We start from the raw sequence: 21861 nt of genomic DNA, 5'->3' as shown, positions 1-21861 counted from the left end.
AAATACAAAAATGTATTTTTTCCATTATCTATGCCAGCGACGTATATTGAAAGATAGAGCAATTAAATAATCTTGCACTAGATGGCAGAAGGTGCAATTAAACAAGATAATCTATATGTTCAACAAAGTAGGCGGTATACTTTTGACAACATGTTTTATGTAAAAAATGTGCCTTGGCTCGATAAAGGGTAAGAAAATGACTTACAAAAGATAGTAGAGGAGCTTCAGATTTTAGAAATTTGACGCGTGTGACTTTCCGTAGCAGCCTCAGTAAGTGGGCGGGGCCAAGGGAGGCAAAGGCAAAGAGGTCAAGAGGAGGAGAGCCGAAAAGCACGTGTGATCCATACAGCGTTGTCCTTCCTAAGAACACTTGTTTTTGTAAGCCCGTCCCCTGCGCATGTAGACTGCCGACCGGCCCGAAAGCACACCAAGCCGTCTTGTGAATAGCTCTTCTCCAACACTGTCACGTCGCCCGTTTGTCTTTTTGACCATGGTGAGCAAGACGGACGACACCTCGGCTTCTGCGCCCGGCTGCCGTCCGGCTGATGTTGCTGCGGAGGAAGCCGGAGATGGAGCTCAGGACGCCCACGAGAGCAGCAGGGCGCATTTGAAGGAGTCGTGCGGCTGTGGTGAGCAATACCTTGTTTGTTTTGTATGTGTGTAAACAATAAGGTGGTCGCATTAAAATTTGGCCAAAAGTCCCTGTCTCACTTCACCTCTACCTTCTTTGCACCATGTTAAATGGCCAGTGGTGCATCTGTAATACGTCATGATAACGGTATAATCGCATTGTTTCCATAGGTTTTTAAATACAAAATCGGACTGTTATCACAAGTCTGTTATAGCGACTAGTGCGTGACACTGGATGCCGATGCGCAACTAACCCAAACAGTTAGCTGACATGCTAACAGTAGTCAAGCGCTCAAGTCATGCTAGTGGAGCATTTGTTACATAGCTTCTCCGCAAACGCGATAACCGTAAAACTTCGGTTTTTATTTGAGAACCCAAAAGCCAAACTATCTGAAGTTGGAGTCGTTATGCGCAAACTCGTTGTGACGTACACGGTACTGAAGGTCACCTTCAATGGCGTCGCACACTCTCGGCATGAACACGGGGGGTGATTGTTAAAGTATATCTCTTAAATGTGTGTCTCACTCGTCATAAACATATCTCACACTTGTTCATCCACTATAGTCCTGTCATTGTCAAAGACGAATTGTTGTTAAGACAGCAAAGCGCCCGCGAGCCTGTCGAAAGGAGCTCCCAGCTTCCCGTGCTCCCCTACCGGTGAGGATGAAGTCGAGTGTCCCGCCTAGCCCGGGAAGCGGAAGCCGGTGGTTACATAGAAAACGTCATGAAGGTGCGTTGACAGGGAAAGGGAAGGTTACGCTTCTAATGAGACATGCAAGCTGGTGAGTACTCTGCACGCTGAAGTTGTGTTGTGGGGCCGTTCTCGGTGAAGCGGGAGCACTGTGTTCGTGTTGCTAGTTGACACCGGGCCGAGGGTAGCAGTCAGCCGGGAAAGAAGTTACACAACTTGGCAAGCAAGTCACCGCAGCCTGCGTGGTTGTCATGTGGCACATTGACTCGCCGCGTTTGACAAGTAAACTCCATCAAGTGTGATGGAAGCATCGATTACCATTTTAAATATTCACATTATTGCCCTAGTTAGCATTGGGCTCCACGATCTCGTGAAAATTTTGAAAAAAAAAAAAGCATGTTTTTTCTAAAAGCAGAGCAGCCACGTTTCTGCAAACTGTCATCAACTTTATTATTTGATCCTCTAATAAATATAGCATCCCGCAATTAATTGGACTGGTACCGATTCGTTCCTGGCTGAAACCTCCTTTGTCAAAATTTGTTGAAATTGTCAAGTCAGATGTATTTATAAAAAGCCCTTAATCAGAGAAAACTCTCAAAGGGCTGCCTAGAGTTTCAAATATTAATGGCATCCTCTGATCTTGATCCTCAGAAGGGCAAGGAAGAAGTAATTACATTGACCTCTAAAATGAAACATCCCAGATCAGGTCGACTGATGCCCAACTGTTGCTCAGCTGATGCATGAGGCCTGCAGGATGAATAGTGTTCCCACTTCTGGGAGCAGCGCGTTGCACCAGTCAAGGATGACGCTCTGTGGCTCTAATGCTGCCGAGGTGGGTGAAGGGTGACTGGGTTAATCTTGAGAATCACCGACGCGCTCCCACCATTCTGCTGCTCACAAGCTCATCCGATCCGACAAGATAATTACGCTTCCTGTTTGTGTTAGCGTAACTATGTCGAAGATCTAGCCAGGAGCAATTCCACCTCATAGATGAAAAGACTTTATGTTAAATGTGTCCGAAAACAGAGTCAAAGGTGCCGCAAACATCACAAAACACCTTGTATGTTGTTTTTCATGGTTTGTCCTCCAGTTGGTTGGGGGTCATGGTGGCTGCTAGGGTCCTCATGTCACAGGCCTTGAACTGCATACATTTGTCATTTTGCTCAGTCTGTGCGTTTTGTAAGCGTCTCATTATAGAGCTGTGCACATTTACGGTCTTGTTTTTTGCTACTTGACTGCTTCTCTGTCAGATTAATGTTCAATTTATCCCTTTGCCTTGACCTCCTATTTTTGCCTGGAACAGGACGCAGACTTGATACGCTGCACTGCTCTGAACTGGAGTTCAGTTATTGTTTGACATACCAGTTATTTTTTTCTTTTTTTGTCGCAATGACATGTTTCCTCAGGTAGTAGCCTCCAATTTAATAGTGTGCTGTATCTCAATTAGATCAATTGCCGCTGTGCATGTTTATTTTCGTCAAATGAAATTCAGCAGTCCACTACCATCAACATTTAGGCACGGAGGAGGAACCCCAAACATTTTGGTGCTCGTGGCCATTTGCAGGTGAAGACATTTTCAAGGAGCAGTATAAAAACAAATGATTAAAAATATCGCTCACCGTCGCTACACTTCCCCAAGCCGCGGCGACGTTGCCATTTGTTTCCAACAAGTGTTCATTACTATTTTAACAGTAGGGCACAGTGCAGTGCCATAGCGTTTGTTATCCAGCCATCCGTTTTCCGAACCACTTATCCTCGCTTGGGTTGCGAGCGTGCCATATTTTGTCATTAGTTGTTCCCTGCGCATTAGTGGAGATAATAATGTGGTGATGAAACTCCACTTTGTGCCGCTGCCTTTGTTCCTTGTTACACTGAAGCGTGAGGAATCTGAGCGTGTGGCCAGGTTTCTGCGATTATTAAAATGCAACGGTCCCCAACGTAACGATTTCCCGTAACGATTTCCCGCCCGTTGTTAACCCTCTCCAAGTAATTGCTAATCCCCTAATTAACACACATTCATGTTATATGAGCATTTAGATTTTTTTTTTTTTTATCGGGAGTACTACTAAATTATTGCTAAAACTTTAATTTGAGCCTGAGAGGGTTTTTTTTTTTTTTTTTTTTTACTCCAAGCTACGTACGTGTAGAAACTATCTTTTTTTTTTTTCTTTTCAGTCATCACATCGGGAAATTTCGGCAGCTGCTTGTCAAAATTGTGCGCTTCATAGAGCCCTGTAGTTTACACGATAGCAACATTTTGATTGGTTTCTGGCCACTTTATTCAAGTGTTTTAACTCGAGGATATTGAATGTATCGTCACGCCTAATCTTGGTTTGGGACAGCGCAAACTGGTGTGAAGCTGTTGTTTGGTATTAGAGCCTGGCTGCTGGCTGCTGTGTCCTGTGACTGCAGCCCCCCTTCCTTTAGTTGTTGCCAGTGCCGGTCAGGGTCTAGTTTATGAAGCTCCACCCACTATTTTAGCAACCCTGACGCTGTGTTACCCTTGACGGTGAGCAAGGACGCACACGCACGCACACTGACAGCAGCTGAATCCCTAATGCATGAATTCCTCTTTATAGTACTCAGTCCTACAGTTCAATTTCCGTACCCTGTACTTTCTTCTGAAATTTACTTGCACAAATAATAATGATACGTCCATTGGCAGGACATGTTTCCAAATATAGCTAATGTGTTTAGTAGAGCTCAGACTCAAAATGCGCCCTCGCTATTTATTGTTTGATGAGCGAGTCCCGAATCAACTTGATTGGGTTACTAATTGTACTTTGGCTAAGAAATATGTCATAGTCCCAAAAAAAAAAAAAAAAAAAAAAGAAAAGAAAGAAAGAAAATCCAATTTGATCATAATGTAGAATGGTAAATGGAGTGCACTTTATCTACACCATATGTTGACCAAAGCCATCCTCATATTTACGGTTTTGAAAACGCAGCTACAGCCTGCGGAAAGGTTTTCCTTTTTTAATTTGAAATAACTTACTTTAACCTCCATTATCTCTTGCCGTACACTGGCCAAGGGCAGAACCCAGGGTCTTCTTCTGGACCAATTTTAAATACATCCACTTGTGTCCGTAGCAGCAGCTAGCTAGCGCTAAGCTAACCTAGGTGTTTATGTATTTTGTCTCCCTTGCTTAGACAGCGTGAGAGGCCAACATAGCGTAAGAAAAGGTGTTGATACACCGCCTAGCTGGGCTTTATTGACTGACTGCTTAACAGTTGAATTTAACGCACATTTGAACACAGCACACATTCACACACAACGGGCACTTCCCACATACATACTGTAACGACAAGTTCTGCGTTTTCTATGTTCTGGGGGCCGTTTGAACACAAAATTGTAAGCATAGAATGTAGAGAAGACACAATAATAAAATTGGAATACAACATAAAAACATTTTTTTTATAGTTTAAACAAAACGACAGAAGTGACAAAATGGCCGCCCCCGGAGATGGCTAAAAACGAGTGAATTTGCTGCTTAACTCATATTCCACAAACGCAATATTAATCAGAATGCCGGTTCAACTAGTGGGCCTGCTGGGAACATATTCTTGAAAAAAAAAAAAAAATGTGTTTGGGTTGATTTCCCCTATAAGCCTTAGATTACCTTTCCCACACGCTCGAATCGCATGTGAAACTTATTTACTGCCCTCGACCACTGGTGTTCATTTCATGAGATCATTTTCATCCACCCTTCGTCTGTGTGTGCTGTTGTTGCTGCCGCGACTGCCTGGCAGCGCGGTCCGTCATGTGGTTCAATAGTCTGGAGGTTTTGTCGCAGCGTGACAGAGTTGCGTTTGTGCTCCTTGGAAACTAAATGAGTGAGCTTTGTCTTTGCCTTCCTGTGCAGACACAGTCATGGTGAACGGTGGAGGGCCACATGGGCACACGGAGGAGTCGGACTCAAAGAGGGACCGGCTCAGTGACATTAATGGAGCCGACGACTCCAACGAGCAGGAGGTGATCGTCATCCAGGACACGGGCTTCACCGTAAAGATCCAGGCGCCCGGAGCCGAGCCCTTTGACCTCCAGGTGGAGAATAAACCATTGAAAGGAGGCTGGCGTCGTTGGACCTCTCTCTTACCTTCTCCCTCTTTCGTCCTCAGGTGTCTCCTCAGGAGATGGTGCAAGAGATCCATCAGGTGTTGATCGACAGAGAGGACACCTGCCACCGCACCTGTTTCTCGCTGCAGCTGGACGGAAATGTGCTGGCCAACTTCGCAGAGCTCAAGTCCATCGAAGGCCTACAGGAAGGCTCGCTGCTCAAAGTGGTGGAAGGTCCGCGTGATCTGCATCTTGTGAATGAAAAGTCATTTGTGACATGGGACGTGACAGAGGAGTTCAAAATGCTGTTGATTGACCAACGCAAGTCTGCTGGGGAAAATTAATAGAACGCAGACAACCCCCCCCCCATACACGCCAAATTTTGAAGAAACACTTCCTGTGATGGAATTTAGTCATCATCATTTGTGCATTTAGCTGAGTTTTAATGAAAGTGGAAATGGTTAAAGAGTTAAATTTTCTCGACAATAATATGTTCTATTTGCCTCCACTAGTCCAAACACGACATTCGGATTCATATTGCGTTTGTGGAATATGAGTTAAGTAGCAAAATGCACCGATTTTTATCCATCTCAGCGGGCGGCCATTTTGTCACTTTCTGTCGACGGAAATGACATCAGCGTTGCTCAAGTAACAACAAATCATGGCTCACTTGTTTTCTGAAGCTGAGCCATGATTGGTCTTTACCTGAGCCCTGAGCAACTGTGATAACGTTTTCAGTCAAAAGTGACAAAATGGACGCCCCCTGATGGCTAAAAAGCGGTGCGTTTTGCTACTTAACTCGTATTCCACAAAAGCAACATTAATCAGAATGCCATGTTTCAATTAATGGCCTGCATAGAACATACTCTTGAAAAAAATGTTTGCGTTGACTTAAGAAAAAAGAAAATTTGGCTTCACTGGCATCGTTTTGAAATCTACCCGCATGACACATTTTAAAAACCATTCCATTACCAGTTTTTTGTTTTTCACCCTCTGCTATTTCCGTAAGACAATCTCTTTCTAATATGATAAAGTAATCAATTCATTCTTCTGCAAAGGTCATTAGGTTTAGTGGTATAATTTTTTGGTAAGCAACACAATACTGACTGTATGGAATAGAGATAGACCGATATGCTCTTTTCAGGGCCGATACCGATTATTAGTAGTCAAGGAGGCCGATAACCAATATTTGGAGCCGATATTCATTTTCAGTGAAAAGGAAAATATTGGCATCAAAATCTAAAGAAAAATGTACTCTTTGTTGTAATTTCTTTAAGCATGTTAATTGAGCAATGTTTCAGGTTAGCATAATGGTGATTTAAAAAAAAAATCATTATTACAAGAAATTTTTCACGGTATACATTTCTATTATAAAATTCTAACAAAAAGTTCAGGGAGCACCTAGGATTGTCAGTATGTCTTAAAAAGGATAAAGGAAAATGTAAACAATAGCTCCATGTAGTTTTCTACAGTAAAATTTCAAAATGATAGAAATGTTAAACTTTCACATGTCTTTGGTTTGATTTCCACAGATTTAAATTGATTTATTGTCGGCCAGCAGAGTTTTAAAAAAGGCAGATGCCGATATCCGTCAAAAAGCCAAATATCGGTCGATAATCGGCCCGGCCGATAATCGGTCCATCCCTAGTATGGAATCATTTCTACTCAAACACGATCAGAAAATTGTAACACACACAAAAAAAAGTCAGTTTAGTTTGTTTACTCTCCCTTGTTACTACTTTGATACGAAGCAATGGATGAAAAGCGATCTAAAAGTTGTAGGAGCCTGCCTCTCCAAAACCGTGGAAACCTCATTGCAAATCCTCACTCCATCTTTCCTGCTATTTACTTGATGACGGTGACAAAGCTAGTGGAAGCCCAAGCACCTTTTACACACCTGTAAACGTAAGCATGCCAATCAATTAGTCTTGAAAGTGCTTGTGCTTTTTCTTGTCTAGAGCCATACACTGTGCGCGAAGCCCGGATCCACGTGCGTCACATCAGAGACCTGTTGAAGAGTCTGGACCCGTCGGACGCCTACAACGGAGTGGACTGCAACTCTCTTTCCTTCCTGAGTATTTTCACAGATGGAGACCTTGGAGGTACCTTGAGATTGCTGCAGCCTCCTGCGACGTTGGCCGCGTCGCACTCTTGTCATATTTTGCGCAACGACGACAACGTGCGGTGGACGTGACGTGTTTTTTTTTTGTTTTTTTTTTCTTTTACTGCAGATAGTGGGAAGCGGAAGAAAAAGGGCAGTGAGCTGGAGCAGATTGACTGCACCCCCCCAGAGCATATTCTCCCTGGCAGTAAAGAGCGCCCGCTGGTACCCCTTCAGCCACAAAACAAGGACTGGAAGGTAGAAAAAAAAAAAAAAGCCTTGTTTCCGCTATGCAGTTTAGGTCGGTCGTTGGTTTTCAAGGGTGCTGTGACTGTTTTGAGCACCCGTCCGTCTGTTGTAGCGTTTCAGCTGAATGCGGCGCCTCACGTCTTTGTTTCTAAACAGCCTATGCAGTGCCTGAAGGTCCTGACCATGAGCGGATGGAACCCTCCCCCCGGGAACAGGAAGATGCATGGCGACCTCATGTACCTGTACATCGTGACAGTAGAAGAGCGCCACGTCAGTGTCACTGCCTCAACACGCGGCTTCTACCTCAACCAGTTAGTCAACTTCTCCAATTTAGAGGAATCGAATGTGTTCGTAGTCAAGTGTCTTCTTGGGGCAGAACCTTGGTTTTCCTCATTTTAAATGGAAGGCATGTACTCGCCAGCCGCAACGTTAGAGTACATTATGAATAAATGACATTTGATGAAAGGCTTGCAAGATTTGATGAACTTGGTGAGATTAAGTGAACACTGTTCATGTTGGTTTCGACAACTGGACTGAATGATATAGAGAGATTTTTAAGATTTACAGGTCCAGTACTTATTTCATTCAGATAAAAAAAATAAAGATTAAAATCTCTATTGGTGCAGTATAATTCTTTTCCCGTGCCAACTACAACTATAATCAACATATTAACATGTAAATGGAGTGCTGCTCAAAACTCGTTCTTCTGTTCTTAAAGTCAGAATATTTCATTCAGCTCTTCTATTACCTCATTCGATTGCCTCGGTGTACCTGATTACAGTAAGTTTCTAGTGAGTGTATTTCTTAGGTTTTACTCAACAGATGGTGGAAGTGATCCAAAAATCGTGCAACGTGGTCTATTTTGCTGCGTCATTCTCCTAATTTTGGATGCCAAAACGACTGAGTCGTATCAATGAGGTCGGCGTGATTACATTCGGCAGTAGTCTGTCGGTCGGAACCTGTGCTGCGTAGGGTCTTCCTATACACAAAATCCCATTCCGCCAGTTTAGTTGCTCACATCTGCGTTTTGTGTTGTTAAGGTCGACGACCTACACCTTCAACCCTAAACCAGCCAGCCCGAGTTTCTTGAGCCATTCTCTGGTGGAACTACTGAGCCAGATCAGCCCTGCCTTTAAGAAGAACTTCACCGCCCTGCAAAAGAAAAGGTGAAAATGTCTCCCCAAGGTTCTTATCTGGTGGTGCGCCGAACGTCGGTATTGGAAATACCGCTTGGTTTGCCGTGAGAATCTCATGTTCCTTTACCGTTGGGGCCGCAGGGTCCAGAGGCATCCGTTCGAGCGGATAGCCACGCCTTTCCAGGTGTACAGCTGGACGTCACCGCAGGTCGACCATGTCATGGACTGCGTTCGAGCCGAGGACGCCTACACCTCCCGCTTGGGTTATGAGGAGCACATACCAGGACAGGTACGGCAACCGGTTTGTCACAACGTCAAGCCCTCCGCTTACCGCACGGCCGAACGCGACGGAACTGGTGCGAGGTTCTGCGACGGGATTTCATGGGTGCCGGACTGTCGTCGGGAAGTCGCGATTTCCAAATTTGAATTGGAACTGATTGGCGTCACATCACAGATAGATCAGGCATTGAAAAAATGTCATTGTGTCAAATCGTCTTTCATTACAAAAAAACAAAACAATTCTGGTTACTAAGCAAGATCTTTGCTGCCAAGCTGTACCAAGACCGTATACAGTGGTACCTTTACTTACGAACGTCTTTTCATAGGAAATTTTCAAGTTATGAAACGCCTCAACAGGAAAATATTGCCTCTTGTTACGAAGGAAATTTCACAATACGAAAGGTAAAAAAAACAAAAAAAAAACTAGTATGGGCTGCTACTTGCAGCTCCAGAGTTTCCAGAACGCAACATACTCGTAGCTGCTCTGCCATTGGCTATTACCTAGCACCTTCCTGGCATCCCATTGGCTAAAAGGGACCTCTACCGTATGTGTCTAGATTGATAGATATGTCTATGCAGCGTCCTCGTCAGTCGCCCCTCGGGCCATGAGGTGTTCCGATCATTTTACGTGAATTAGAAATGAGGAAAAGGGGGGGAAAAAAAAGACAAACAAAGCAAGAGATAATCGAAAAGTATGAAAAAGGGATGCGTTTGGTTGATCTCGCCAAACAATATGAGCGTTATGTATCGACAGTCGCCGCGTTATTAAATCAGTTGTTTACGAAACGCCAGGCAAAAACCACTCCCGAGAGAGAACATGAACCAAAGAGGGCAAAAAGCGCTGAGGACAGCAATTAAAAGGTAAACGACCATCATTTTTATTCTTTACTCTATCCTTTGTTATTTACATTATGCACAACTCTCATTTATTGCGCAATAATCTAGTTGTAACATGTATTTGTTACATGTTTTCATGCATTTTTACGCTTTATAAAACATTTATGTCTGAATATTGGGGGGCTTGGAACGGATTAGGGCATTTACATGGAAAACGCGTCCCTACTTACAAAATGTTCTTCTTAGGAAATTTCTTCCAGAACCAATTCAATTCGTAAGTAGAGGTGCCACTGTATAATGCTTTACAAATGTCTAGAAACCAAAGTGTGGAGCACGAGCATGTCTGTCGCTAAAATGCACAAGTGCAGTTAATAAATCAAACTATCATTACCAAGTGTCTCTCAAATATCCACATACACTTTGTTTTCGCATGTTTCCTCTCTTTGTGTTTGATTATATAGTTAGAGTGGCCACGTGTTTTTATTTGACAATTGCACCAAGTTAGTGATTAAATAAAATGGATGTGGCACCTAAAACTCTTGTTTCATGAAAAGGACAGTAGAGGTTGCTTTTTTAAAAAAGAATTTTATTGTTTTTTATTTATTTTATTTTTTTTGCAGACAGTTGGTGGGTGGGCGAGGGTCACTCGCCGATTTTAATTTGTCCAGATTGTGAGGTTGAATCGCTTGGTGTGCGGCAATCATAAATTGGGCATGAGCCCGCTTGAGATCCTCCAGAAGTCTCATATAATAAATTCTGCCTTTGTGAGACATAATGGCCCATTTTTGATTAAAACTTACAGATGTGTTCATTTAACTGTGTTTTTTTTTTGTGCTCATCCTTAGACTAGAGATTGGAATGAGGAGCTGCAGACCACCAGGGAGCTTCCCCGGAAGAACCTGCCTGAGCGTCTGCTCCGCGAGCGAGCTGTTTTCAAAGTACTGCTTCTGTCTTCATATTGTCCTGAAAATGTTGTAAGATTGCAATACTTTGATTTACAGAGGACATCGACTCAGCTAATTTTTCAGATCTCGCCACGCTAAAATGTCCCACTCTCACACAAAACGATGGCATATTCACCCAATCAGAATTCTGACAAGTCATCTCTCAGGAATCAACACAAACGGCAAAAATCAAGCAGGCTGTCAGAAGCATGATGATCATAACAAGTAAAGCTATAAATCATCAGATGATGTAAGACATCACACGCATTTGCACAGGAAACCGTATTTTGAACCTGATAAGAAAGAATTTACAGTGAAAATTTTAAATCTAAAAAAATATGCATAAATGAGGACATAGCCTCACCTCAATTGGAAAGAAAATACCACTGCTGTTTATCCAACAGCTAATCGAACATCTTTCTCCTTTTTTTTTTTCAATTTTTATTCTCTTTGCAGGTCCACAGCGACTTTGCCGCTGCGGCCACGCGCGGCGCCATGGCAGTCATCGACGGAAACGTAATGGCCATCAACCCCGGTGACGAAACGCACATGCAGATGTTCATCTGGAACAACATCTTCTTCAGCCCGGGCTTTGACGTGAGGGACCATTACCGCGAGCTGGGTGGGGACGCCGCCGCCCACGCCGCGCCCACCAATGACTTGAATGGCGTGAGAGCGTACGGGGCGGTGGATGTGGAGGGACTTTACACCCTGGGCACAGTGGTGGTGGACTACAGAGGCTACCGCGTCACCGCCCAGTCAATCATCCCCGGCATCCTGGAGCGCGAGCAGGAGCAGAGCGTCATCTACGGCTCCATCGACTTTGGCAAGACGGTTGTGTCCCACAGCAAATACCTGGAGCTCCTGGCGAAGACCAGCAGGCCCCTCAAAGTCAGTAAAATCAGTCAGTGACGTTTCCTCAAAAGTGGCCGCCGCTCGATTAGACATCGTATCAATCGGCTGGAAGGCAGTCCCGCCTCCGGTTACTAGTCTGCTCATGTAGTAGATTATATTAAAGAAAAATTAGAAAGTAATGGAAGATAAACACAATGGCTCATTTGATTTAGTATCCTCTTTCTACTAGTTTCTTAGGCAATCCGGCCTTGCTAATACTTGAGACATTGACGCGAACGTCGGTTGGCTCACGTGTCCGTGAGTTGAACTCACTAGTTGAAACAGGACATTCTGAAAAATATTGCATTTGTGGAATAAGTGTTAATCCACTCGTTTTTAGCCATCTGTGGGGTCGGCCATTTTGTCTTCTCTCGACTGAAAATGACATCGCAACTGCTCACAATGACCTATCACGGCTCACCTGTTTTCTGAACCTGAGCCGTGATTGGTCGTTGTGAGCAGTTGTGATGTCATTTTCAGTCGACAGAAGACAAAATGGCCGCCCCCACAGATGGCTAAAAACGAGTGGATTAACACTTATTCCACAAATGCAATATTTATCAGAATGTCCTGTTTCAACTAGTGGGCTTGCATAGAACATATTCTTGGGGGGAAAAAAAAACAAAACGTTTGACTTCTGCGAGGAAGTCAACCCAAAAGTTTCTCTTTACAAGAATATTCTCTGCAGGGCAGGCCCACTAATCGGAACACGGCTTTCCGATTGAGATTGTGTTTGTGGAATATGAGTCGGCAGTAAAATCCACCCATTTTTGTCCATCTTAGGGGGGCGGCCATTTTGCCACTTGGCTACTGCCAACTGAAAATGACATCACAGTTGCTCAGGTCGCGAGCGATCATGGCTCAGTTTCAGAAAACAGGTGAGCGGTGATTTGGTCGTTACCTGAGCAAGTGTGATGTCATTTTCAGTCGACGGAAGTGACAAAATGGCCGCCGCCTCAGATGGATAAAAACAGGTGGATTTTGCTGCTTAACTCATATTCATCAGAATGCCATGAAGGCGCAGAGAACATATTATTGCAAAGACTTTTTGGGGGTTGACTTCCCCGTTAAGGTGATAGAATCGTTTTTTGAAGTGTTTTTGTGATGGGTTGCAACCAACTTCTTGAACGCAGACATGTTAACGATAATCGGTTCTTACTCTTCATCTTAGGTCCAGAGGTACAATGTGCTCAACGAGAAGAACGAGGCAGTGGAGCTTTGCTCGTCGGTCGAATGTAAGGGCATCATCGGAAATGACGGCCGTCACTATATCCTGGACCTCCTCCGCACCTTCCCACCTGACCTCAACTTCCTTCCCGTGGAGGGGGAGGAGTTGGCTCCAGAGTGCCAGCGTCAGGGTTTCCCCCGCCAGCACCGCCACCGCCTCGCCTGCCTCCGCCAGGAACTCATTGAGGCCTTTGTCGAGCACAGGTTAGCGTTGGCGTCGGCGGTTCCACTGCTCAATAACACGCCGCGTGTGTAACAGCGGCTTTTGTCCCTCGTCAGATATCTTCTCTTCATGAAGATGGCCGCACTACAACTCATGCAACAGAAAGCCAACAAGGATGCCAACAGGAACGAAAAACCGCCAGCCATCACTGAAACAGAGGCCAGCGCTGACGCGGGGCAAACGGCCGCTTCGGATTCAAGCACGCCGGTCCCCGCAGACGGCCCCGTCCGAACGGACCGCGGCCTCATTGGGACCGACGGGGAGGAGACACCCTCAAAGGCCGCCGCCAACGGGCCTTTGGATGCTTCAGTCACACAGAATGGGGAGTCCAAGAGCCCACTGGAGGGTAAGGAGCTTGCGGAAAGTATTCCAGGATTAGCTCAGGCCAAAGAGCTGGCGGAGTCCTTAGTTGCCGAAGATGGATCCGGTGTCGGTACGTGCAAAAAAACGCCAAAGGCTGGGACAGCTACTCTGGTGGATAGTCGAGAAAGAGAAAAGTCGTTTTGGTGTTATGAATATTGGAAAGAACAAGCGGCTTCAATCCACCTGGCTAGCTGTGCCTGCTCAGCCCTCGGCCTGCATGGGGAAAGAGTGTTGCCCCCCCCCCCCCCAAAATCCCATCAATAGTCCAGCCTGCTGAATGAAATAACAACAACAAAAAAACAATCATACTCATATTGTCCGCCAAAACATATTTGAGATTGACTTTGCACACTTTGATTTGCTCACCTGGTCCCGTATGATGTGCATGTTGACGTTTTTCCGGGTGGAATTGGGTTTGCACTGATACGAGTACCGCGTCATTTGCATGTTGTGTTTATCGTACAGATTTGACAAAAAATATTCTCAAATTGACATTCCCACTCGTTGGCCAATATTGTTCGTCGCCGGGCTTCTCACGAGTCTGCCGTTTTCAAACAGACCCCAAAAGCCGCGAGGTGGTTCTCAATGCCTGCAAGGCAGTCGGCTCCATCAGCAATACGTCTTTCGACATCCGCTTCAACCCTGACATCTTCTCTCCAGGTGAGATTGGACAACATGTTCAATTGTGTATGTCGCATGTAAATCCACACTGGATTTGGATTCGTCGCGTAATTCATGCCTTTATTCATTTACTGCAATTGCAACAGTTTTTTTTTTTTTTGCTAAACACGTACCCCTCAAGATTTCTGGGAAAATGTTTTTATAGCTGAATTTAATTTCCATTTGTTATAATATACTGAATACATAATACACTGACAATGTTATTTTACTCTTACCATTAATTTAGCTGTCATGAGCCTGCTTCATCCATTTCACCCTCCGTGGCTTGGACTGTCAATAATAAGTGTGTGTTGTCGAACCAGGAGTACGTTTCCCAGACGACAGCGCGGATGACATCCAGAAGCAAAAGCAGTTACTCAAAGATTCCGCTGCTTTCCTCGTTTCCTGCCAGATCCCGTCACTGGTTAGTGATATGTGCTGTGGTCACTGCCTCTGTTTGGATTTACGTTTCGAGGTCAAGTTGCGGGCTGCGTGTCTGAATTTAGAGTGGGTTTCGTTCTCACTAGGTGAAAGACTGTTTGGACCAAAGCGCTCTGCCAATGGATGGAGCCACTCTGACAGAGGCCTTGCACCAGCGAGGCATCAATGTCCGCTACTTGGGTACCATACTTGAGTTTGTGGACAAGACTCCCGCCAAAGCTCAGCTGGAACACTTTTACGTAGGTCTAATATTTTTAGGACTTGGAAATATTTTGCGTAGCTGTACAAATAACTATCATGATGTACTTGTCATGACCAGTGTAAGGAAGGCAGTAATACGGCCTCCTACATAGTGTCGTGAAACGTTGTGAGAAGATCATTTTAAATAATAATTGACGTAAACAACAATGTTAAACTGGAGATTATTTTTGAAAATTGTATTATTATTTTACGAACAACCAAATCATAGAGCAAACATGTCATTACTGTCTGGGTTCCGTCTAAGGTATGTCGTACACTTTGTGCTGTCGACACTGTTATCTAGCTTCATAAACACTTCGTCAAAGTCACAGTACGTGGTAGATTCAAGTTTACCGAGAAAATCTCACCAGGTTGTTTTAGTTTATATTTTATTTTGAAAGAAAAAAAAACATGTTAAGAAGTCTAGAAAGACTGTTTTTTTTTTTTCAATAAAAATAATTAGATACTTTTTAAGTAAAATCCGGAAACTCATTTTTTAAATAAAAACCATTATGGTAAGTAAATAAAAACCTACCTTTGTTTTGAATAAAAATTAGTGTTGAACTTTACTGTTAAAAGTGTGCTTCCAATAAAGTATTTGCAAAACATGTCGTGTTTAGGTTAAGGAGGGCATAAAGTGTTGTTTGTAATTTAAGTTACGAAATCAGTAAAGCTACTTTTTCAGGTTGTCCGTGACAACACTGGTTATGACACGTGTTTATGTGCATGAACGTGTGTGAAAATATTTTAGTTTCACCTCCATTGTTACTGCATTTTGTTTTGCCCATTCTAACATTTTTTTTTTTTTTTTTTTTTTCTTTGGCTTTACATTTTTAGAGAATAGGAATCATTGAATTGATCACCAGATGTGCAAAACATATCTTCAAGACATACCTCCAGGTTGGTCACATTCTATATAATTATTTTTGAAACAGATTAGCGCATTTGTGTTTTGCAACTTAAAATATATATATGTATTTATATATTTGTATGTATATATATATTTATTTATATATTTGTATATATATATTTATTTATATATTTGTATATATATGTATATGTATGTATATGTGTATATGTATGTTATATATATATATATATATATATATATATATATATTTATTTATTTATTTATTATTCTTTCTTAATTTATTTATTTATTATTCTTTCTTAATTTGTTTTATTTTCCCATCATGAAGGGTGTGGAGCTGTCGGCTCTCTCTGCCGCTGTAAGCCATTTCCTAAACTGCTTCCTGAGTTCCTTCCCGGATGCTGTTGGGCACCTGCCGGCCGACGAGCTTGTGTCTCGCCGCAAAAGCCGCAAGCGTCGCAACAAGGTTCCCGGAAGCGGCGACAACACCGCGTGGGCCAGCCTAACGCCCAGCGAGCTGTGGAAGAACATTGCTTCTGAGGCGCGGAGCTACTATCACTTCACCATCCAATGGTAACCACTCATTTGCTCGTGTGTTTCTTGAGCTTAGCGCATCATGTGTTGAATCTATCTCCTTCCCGCTTTTGCAGTGAAAATGTGGACCAGGTGGTGGAGAAATACACCATTCAGAAAATCACTTTGCTCAGAGAAATATCAGTCAAAACAGGCATTCAAGTAGGTTTTCTTCCAAAAATGGACTATCGTCTTGTCATAGCTTTTTAACTCATTCACTGCCAGACATTTTCAGACCCTCTTTTACCCTAACGTTTGAAGAAAATTGAAAAAAATATATATATATAAACTATTTCAATTCGTCAATGGCAGTGAATGAGTTAATGTTTGGATCTTCTCTCCAGATTCTGATAAAGGAGTATAACTGCGACAGCCGCCACAAGCCCACTTTCACAGAGGAGGACATCCTTAATATTTTTCCTGTGGTAAAACACGTCAACCCCAAAGCCTCAGATGCCTTCCACTTCTTCCAAAGCGGCCAGGCCAAGGTGCAGCAAGGTAAGGCTCACCAGTTCACGACTCGGGGCTAGCTTTACGCCGCCATTCATTAAAATACGGTACGTTATGACTTCAAGTTATGTGCCCATTTTGTTGCTCACGATTGACCGGTCAACTCGAGGTGACGTACAGGGCAGCCATCTGCCCAAAAAGTAGCAAGTTGCCTTTTTAAGCATCAAATTTGTTGAATCTACTCTAAACTTAATAAAAAGTATACAACTGATTAGGGAACAAACTAAGTATTTCCATACCAAGATGAAGGAGGACTTTTTTTATTTATTTATTTTTTTAAATGTTGCTTTCAATGTGCGTTTGCTTCAGGGGAAGCGAAAATGTGGATCGGCGTTTTCAGGCCGTTGATATAAACGATAAGTCCAAGTACCGATCAAGCATCTGCCTACCTGCTATGATTTAAAAACTCCCTGATTTGCTTCCTAGGATTTTTGAAGGAGGGGTGTGAGCTGATCAATGAGGCCCTCAACCTCTTCAACAACGTATATGGAGCCATGCACGTGGAGATCTGCGCCTGCCTGCGCCTCTTGGCTCGCCTTAATTACATCATGGGGGACCACGCTGAGGTGCACATCGGACATGAAATGAATCACATCTGTGTCCCACCCAATTCAGGGGCCAGACCCTTCCGAAGAACAATTCGAGTGTCTATGGAGGCGGCGCTCGATGACTGCACGTTAGCGTGTGACTTGGATCACATATTTTAAGCCTTTCAGGCACAGTGGGCAGCTATTTAAGTTGCTTTCACCTGTATTAAGTAATCTTAAAAAAAAACGTTATATTATAAATCACATCATCAAATCATAATTCATGCAAGAAAGGGTTCAAATAAATTTTCATGTGGATTTATGAAGGTAAAAAGAGCTCTGTTTGTGAGCTGCTTTAAAAGGAACAGTTGGTTTGAAACTGTGTTGTGATTTCAAATGTAGCTTCTCAGGTGTGTCGCACCTGAACTGGGACAGAGCAGCCATCTTGGGATTTGTGTGCTATTGATTTTGCTTCCCAAATGACAATTTCCTACTCGCCTGCAGGCACTCAGCAACCAGCAAAAGGCTGTTCTGATGAGTGAAAGAGTTCTCGGCATTGAGCACCCCAACACAATTCAAGAATATGTAAGCTGTCCCGTCTGCTGTCGACAGTTGTTGTTTGTGCCAAAGTTTTTTTTTGTTTTTTTTTTAATATATGAAATATATTTCTTTTCTCTCCAGATGCATTTGGCTCTGTATTGCTTTGCAAACGGGCAGCTGTCCACAGCATTGAAGCTGCTTTACAGAGCTCGATACCTCATGCTGCTGGTGTGCGGTGAAGACCACCCGGAAATGGCACTGCTAGATGTAAGTTCGAACTGAATGGGGGCAAAGCCTTTCGACGTCTTTGTTTTTAAAATCCTGCCGAGGTTATGTTTTTATGTGAACGTGGATTTCATTTTCGGTTTGGTTTGCTTCGAGCTGGACATTTAGGATCGGTACCAATTCTTCCATTGGATGTTGTCTTTTTTTTTTTTTTTTTTTTTTAGAATCACACACATTGTTTACATCAAAAGTTAGAATAGCACTCGTGGCAGTGCAGTGCAATTTCCTTTTTACTGAAAATTAATATCGGCTCCAAATATGGGTTGTCAGTCTCCTTGACTAATAATAATAATAATCAGAATCGGTATCGGCCCTGAAAAAAGCATATCTGTGTATCTCTATAATTTGCTCCTTTTTTTTCAGATCCTTCCTCAGAAAATGGGCTCTTTTTTTTTGGTTAATCCTTACTAACAAACAAGATCTCTTGTTCCAAAAATGATCACAATGAAAACAAAATGCACATCTTATTAAATATTTTAAACTACTTTTGCTGGGGTATGCAAGCCACAAAGCTGATGTCAAATAATGTTCTATACTGAGCTGGTCAGGATTGGGTATGTGGTACTGTAACAATCTGCCTCCAATAACACACTTTGCGTGGCAAGTAACACAACTGTCATTGTTGTTTTCAGAGTAACATCGGTTTGGTATTGCACAGCGTGATGGAGTACGATTTATCTCTAAGATTCTTGGAGAATGCTCTGGCCATCAACTCAAAGTACCATGGACCACGGTCGCTCAAAGTAGCGCTCAGGTGGACAAAGAATACGCCAATTATCCACATCCATATGCTTTCATATACAGCGGCGAGATCGTCTGTGATGTTTTTCCCCTTTCCAGCCACCATCTTATCGCTCGGGTTTACGAAAGCAAAGCGGAGTTCCGCTCGGCGCTACAGCATGAAAAGGAAGGCTACACTATTTACAAGAACCAGGTATCAGAAATCTCCCCTCCCTTACAGTTTCTCATCCGGAAGGCCTCATTTTGAACATGTGGTATTGTTCTCAGATGGGCGAGGCTCATGAGAAAACCAAGGAAAGCTCCGAGTACTTGAAGTGCCTCACCCAACAGGCCGTGGCTCTGCAGAGAACAATGAACGAGATCTATAAAAATGGCTCCAGCGCCAGCATCATGCCCCTCAAGGTGTACTGGTCGGAACCGTCTGGTTTTTGTGTAATTGACTTTATTTGACAGCGATTTGGTTTTTGTCTTGTTTATCAGTTCACTGCTCCCAGCATGGCCAACATCCTGGAACAACTCAACATCATCAATGGCATCATTTTTATCCCTCTAAGGTATATGCACAGCAAAGAAAATGGATGCTCGGCCATTTTGAAATGGCTTGTTACTGGCTAATGAGTCGCACAACTAGAGGACCACAGTGGTAGTCATCCAAACTGATCTTCCTCAAATGGAATTTTGCACCGTACTGTGGGTAGAAAAAAAAATATATATATATATTTAAATCATCGTCATCCTTTAAAAGCACTCAACTGTCACACTTTCAGAAACAAAAGTTGATTAAAATATGTTCTGTAGAGTTAAAGCTCTAATTCTGCTGTAACGGATGAAATCAACTAACATGATTTACTGTGCGGGGGGGGGGTTTTGTAAATTTGAACAAATTGATTTTGTATAGCATTGCGTTCGTAAAACTTTAAAACACGCCATGTTTTTTTTTTAATCGAAAGTAATTAGTTCATTGCTTTTGGAAATTAGACCATGAATACATTGTGCCTTTCAGCCAAAAAGATCTGGAGAACCTGAAAGCTGAGGTGCAGCGACGGCAGCAGCTGCAGGAGTCTGAGAGGAACGAGCTGATGGAGAAGAGTGAGCGGCCCTCAGAAGATAGCCCGCTGGAACTAGTGGACAAAATTCCTGTTGATTAACATCCCAATGCACTCAACAGTTATTTTTTTTTCTTTTTTTTTTTTTGTGTGTGTGTGTTACGAAGGGTGAAGACCGTGCCGTAACAGTCTTGCCGTTATGCCCGCCCTGCCGACCGAGGAACTGAACAGACTATATCAGCGTTGAAATAGGAAAAATAATAATAATACCGTAAGGGGGGGATATACAGCATGTGTCAAGGGTCCAGAGAACACACTGTGTGATGTGTTGAACAAAGCAAAACTGAGCAGGCACTTCCTACAAGGTAGGATGAGGTAGAAGGGGAAAAAAAGAAAAAGAAAAAGTACAAACATCCAATCTGTAACATGCAGTGTTAGCAAATCCTGCCTTGAGGTGTTAAGTAATCTGGTTGCATTGGAGCAGGAGATCCCAGCCGTGGACTCCAGACCGAGGGTGACGTTGTGTACCAGAGCCTTATCTGTTGTGTTACAAGGCCCAGCTAGCCCATGATCACATGTTGCTTCCTAAAGGAGCCTTAAAGAGCCAAGGGCATGTAGCCTAGATGGGTGAGACGAGGCTACCTTCTCCCATGTCCTAAAATCAGATTTAAAAAAAAAAAAAAAAAAAAAAAAAAAAAAAACAGTTGGCCTTGTATTTGTAAGAATGTACTGCTCATTTCCCATGTCCTTGTTGGTACTTTAATTGAATCTCATCATGTGTGCTACCTGCTGAGTCTTGCTAGCACACAGTGAAATTTGGGCTACTTTGCTGTTTTCTTTCCCCCCTCCCGTCAGTGGAACGTACACAGGAGAGTTGAGATGACATTTTAGACCTGTTAGTTTAAGCCATGACTGTTTTATAGAAATTGTATAGATTGAAAAAAAAAAAAAAAACTATGTATACATCTATATCAGATTTAAACAAGTTTTTGCTTGATAAAAAGATCCATAAACCGCTTAAACAATTTCTTCCGTGTACTAACTGTGTTCAATCTATTTTTACACATTGAGAAGGCTGTGCATGTATGTTTGTACGTGTGACTTTGTGAGTCTTTGTGTAAACCAACAGGATTGCTGACGAGGGGCGACATGAACATTGGCTTTCCAAATGTTTTATTTTTATATATGCATAGTTGACATCAAATTAATTTTGATTATTGGTAAGGTGCTCAACAATGGTTGTGGTGACCGGACCTGGTTTTCTGTGTGTGCTTTTTCCTCCCAATATTGGATTGTCATGTTTTCAAATGTATGCAGGCAAGAAAGTAGCACGCAGGAATATGACTGCACATTTTCAACACCAATGAAAATGGACAAAAAGAAGAGCTGTCTTGATTGAGACATTGACGGAACAAAACGAAAAATATGACAGTTTGAGCTTGTATACATGTAACTATTCTGAGGTGTATAAATGTTTGATTAAAGCAATACAGAGATGGTGCGGGAAAAAAATGCATAATGAAGGAGTAACAAATACCTTTAAGGATACAAGATGAGCTGCTCACACTCAAAGGAAGTCATTGCAGTCATGAGTCAAAACTATGGGCTGGTGAATATTTTTCTTTATAAAGGTGATTTATGCATCTTACCTGTGGTTTTGTCTAATTAACTTGTATTCTGTATCTTATTTGGCCTATCACTATTTTGACCAATGCCCCTCGATCAATACCAATAAATGTCCATAAGGGGGCACGCTAGCACTTCTCATGACTGGGAACTACATTTTGATCAATTAT

At 42.9% G+C, this 21861-nt stretch overlaps 1 protein-coding gene across 4 annotated transcripts; it reads left to right on the top strand.

Annotated features, from left to right (window-relative positions):
* Positions 1-275: 275 nt before the first annotated feature.
* cluha (CLUH binding protein of NUMT mRNA a) lies at positions 276-21845 on the top strand. 4 transcript variants are annotated; one of them, XM_086036154.1, is made up of 28 exons: positions 276-629; positions 5185-5366; positions 5441-5612; positions 7337-7480; positions 7610-7737; positions 7885-8039; positions 8769-8894; positions 9006-9153; positions 10826-10918; positions 11381-11815; positions 12990-13249; positions 13325-13701; positions 14190-14291; positions 14615-14715; positions 14819-14971; positions 15810-15872; positions 16172-16416; positions 16494-16578; positions 16761-16914; positions 17353-17492; positions 17958-18038; positions 18135-18260; positions 18911-19032; positions 19119-19212; positions 19287-19421; positions 19500-19573; positions 20023-20108; positions 20233-21845. In XM_086036154.1, the coding sequence occupies exons 1-28, from the start codon at positions 491-493 to the stop codon at positions 20235-20237; spliced, it is 4125 nt and encodes a 1374-aa protein (XP_085892280.1). In that variant the 5' UTR covers positions 276-490; the 3' UTR covers positions 20238-21845. The 4 variants fall into 4 exon arrangements, with proteins under 4 accessions (XP_085892280.1, XP_085892278.1, XP_085892281.1 ...); XM_086036152.1 differs by having other exon boundaries at positions 20023-21845; XM_086036155.1 differs by having other exon boundaries at positions 277-629; positions 13325-13614; positions 20023-21845.
* The last annotated feature ends 16 nt before the right edge of the window (positions 21846-21861 follow it).

The sequence above is a fragment of the Filicampus tigris genome, chromosome 7 (assembly GCF_054856515.1).
Source record: "Filicampus tigris isolate MCC_2025a chromosome 7, RoL_Ftig_1.0, whole genome shotgun sequence".
In the NCBI taxonomy this organism is placed as follows: Eukaryota; Metazoa; Chordata; class Actinopteri; order Syngnathiformes; family Syngnathidae; genus Filicampus; species Filicampus tigris.
The sequence above is the reverse complement of the archived record's forward strand: the minus strand, read 5'-3'. Positions and strand labels throughout refer to the sequence as shown.

Bases quoted from the DNA above. Each gene is read 5' to 3' on its own strand.
- cluha (XM_086036152.1), top strand. From the start codon at position 491: ATGGTGAGCAAGACGGACGACACCTCGGCTTCTGCGCCCGGCTGCCGT. The intron at 14,716-14,818 runs GTTAGTGATATG...CGTTCTCACTAG, and splicing joins CCTGCCAGATCCCGTCACTG to GTGAAAGACTGTTTGGACCA. The intron at 19,213-19,286 runs GTATCAGAAATC...TATTGTTCTCAG, and splicing joins ACACTATTTACAAGAACCAG to ATGGGCGAGGCTCATGAGAA.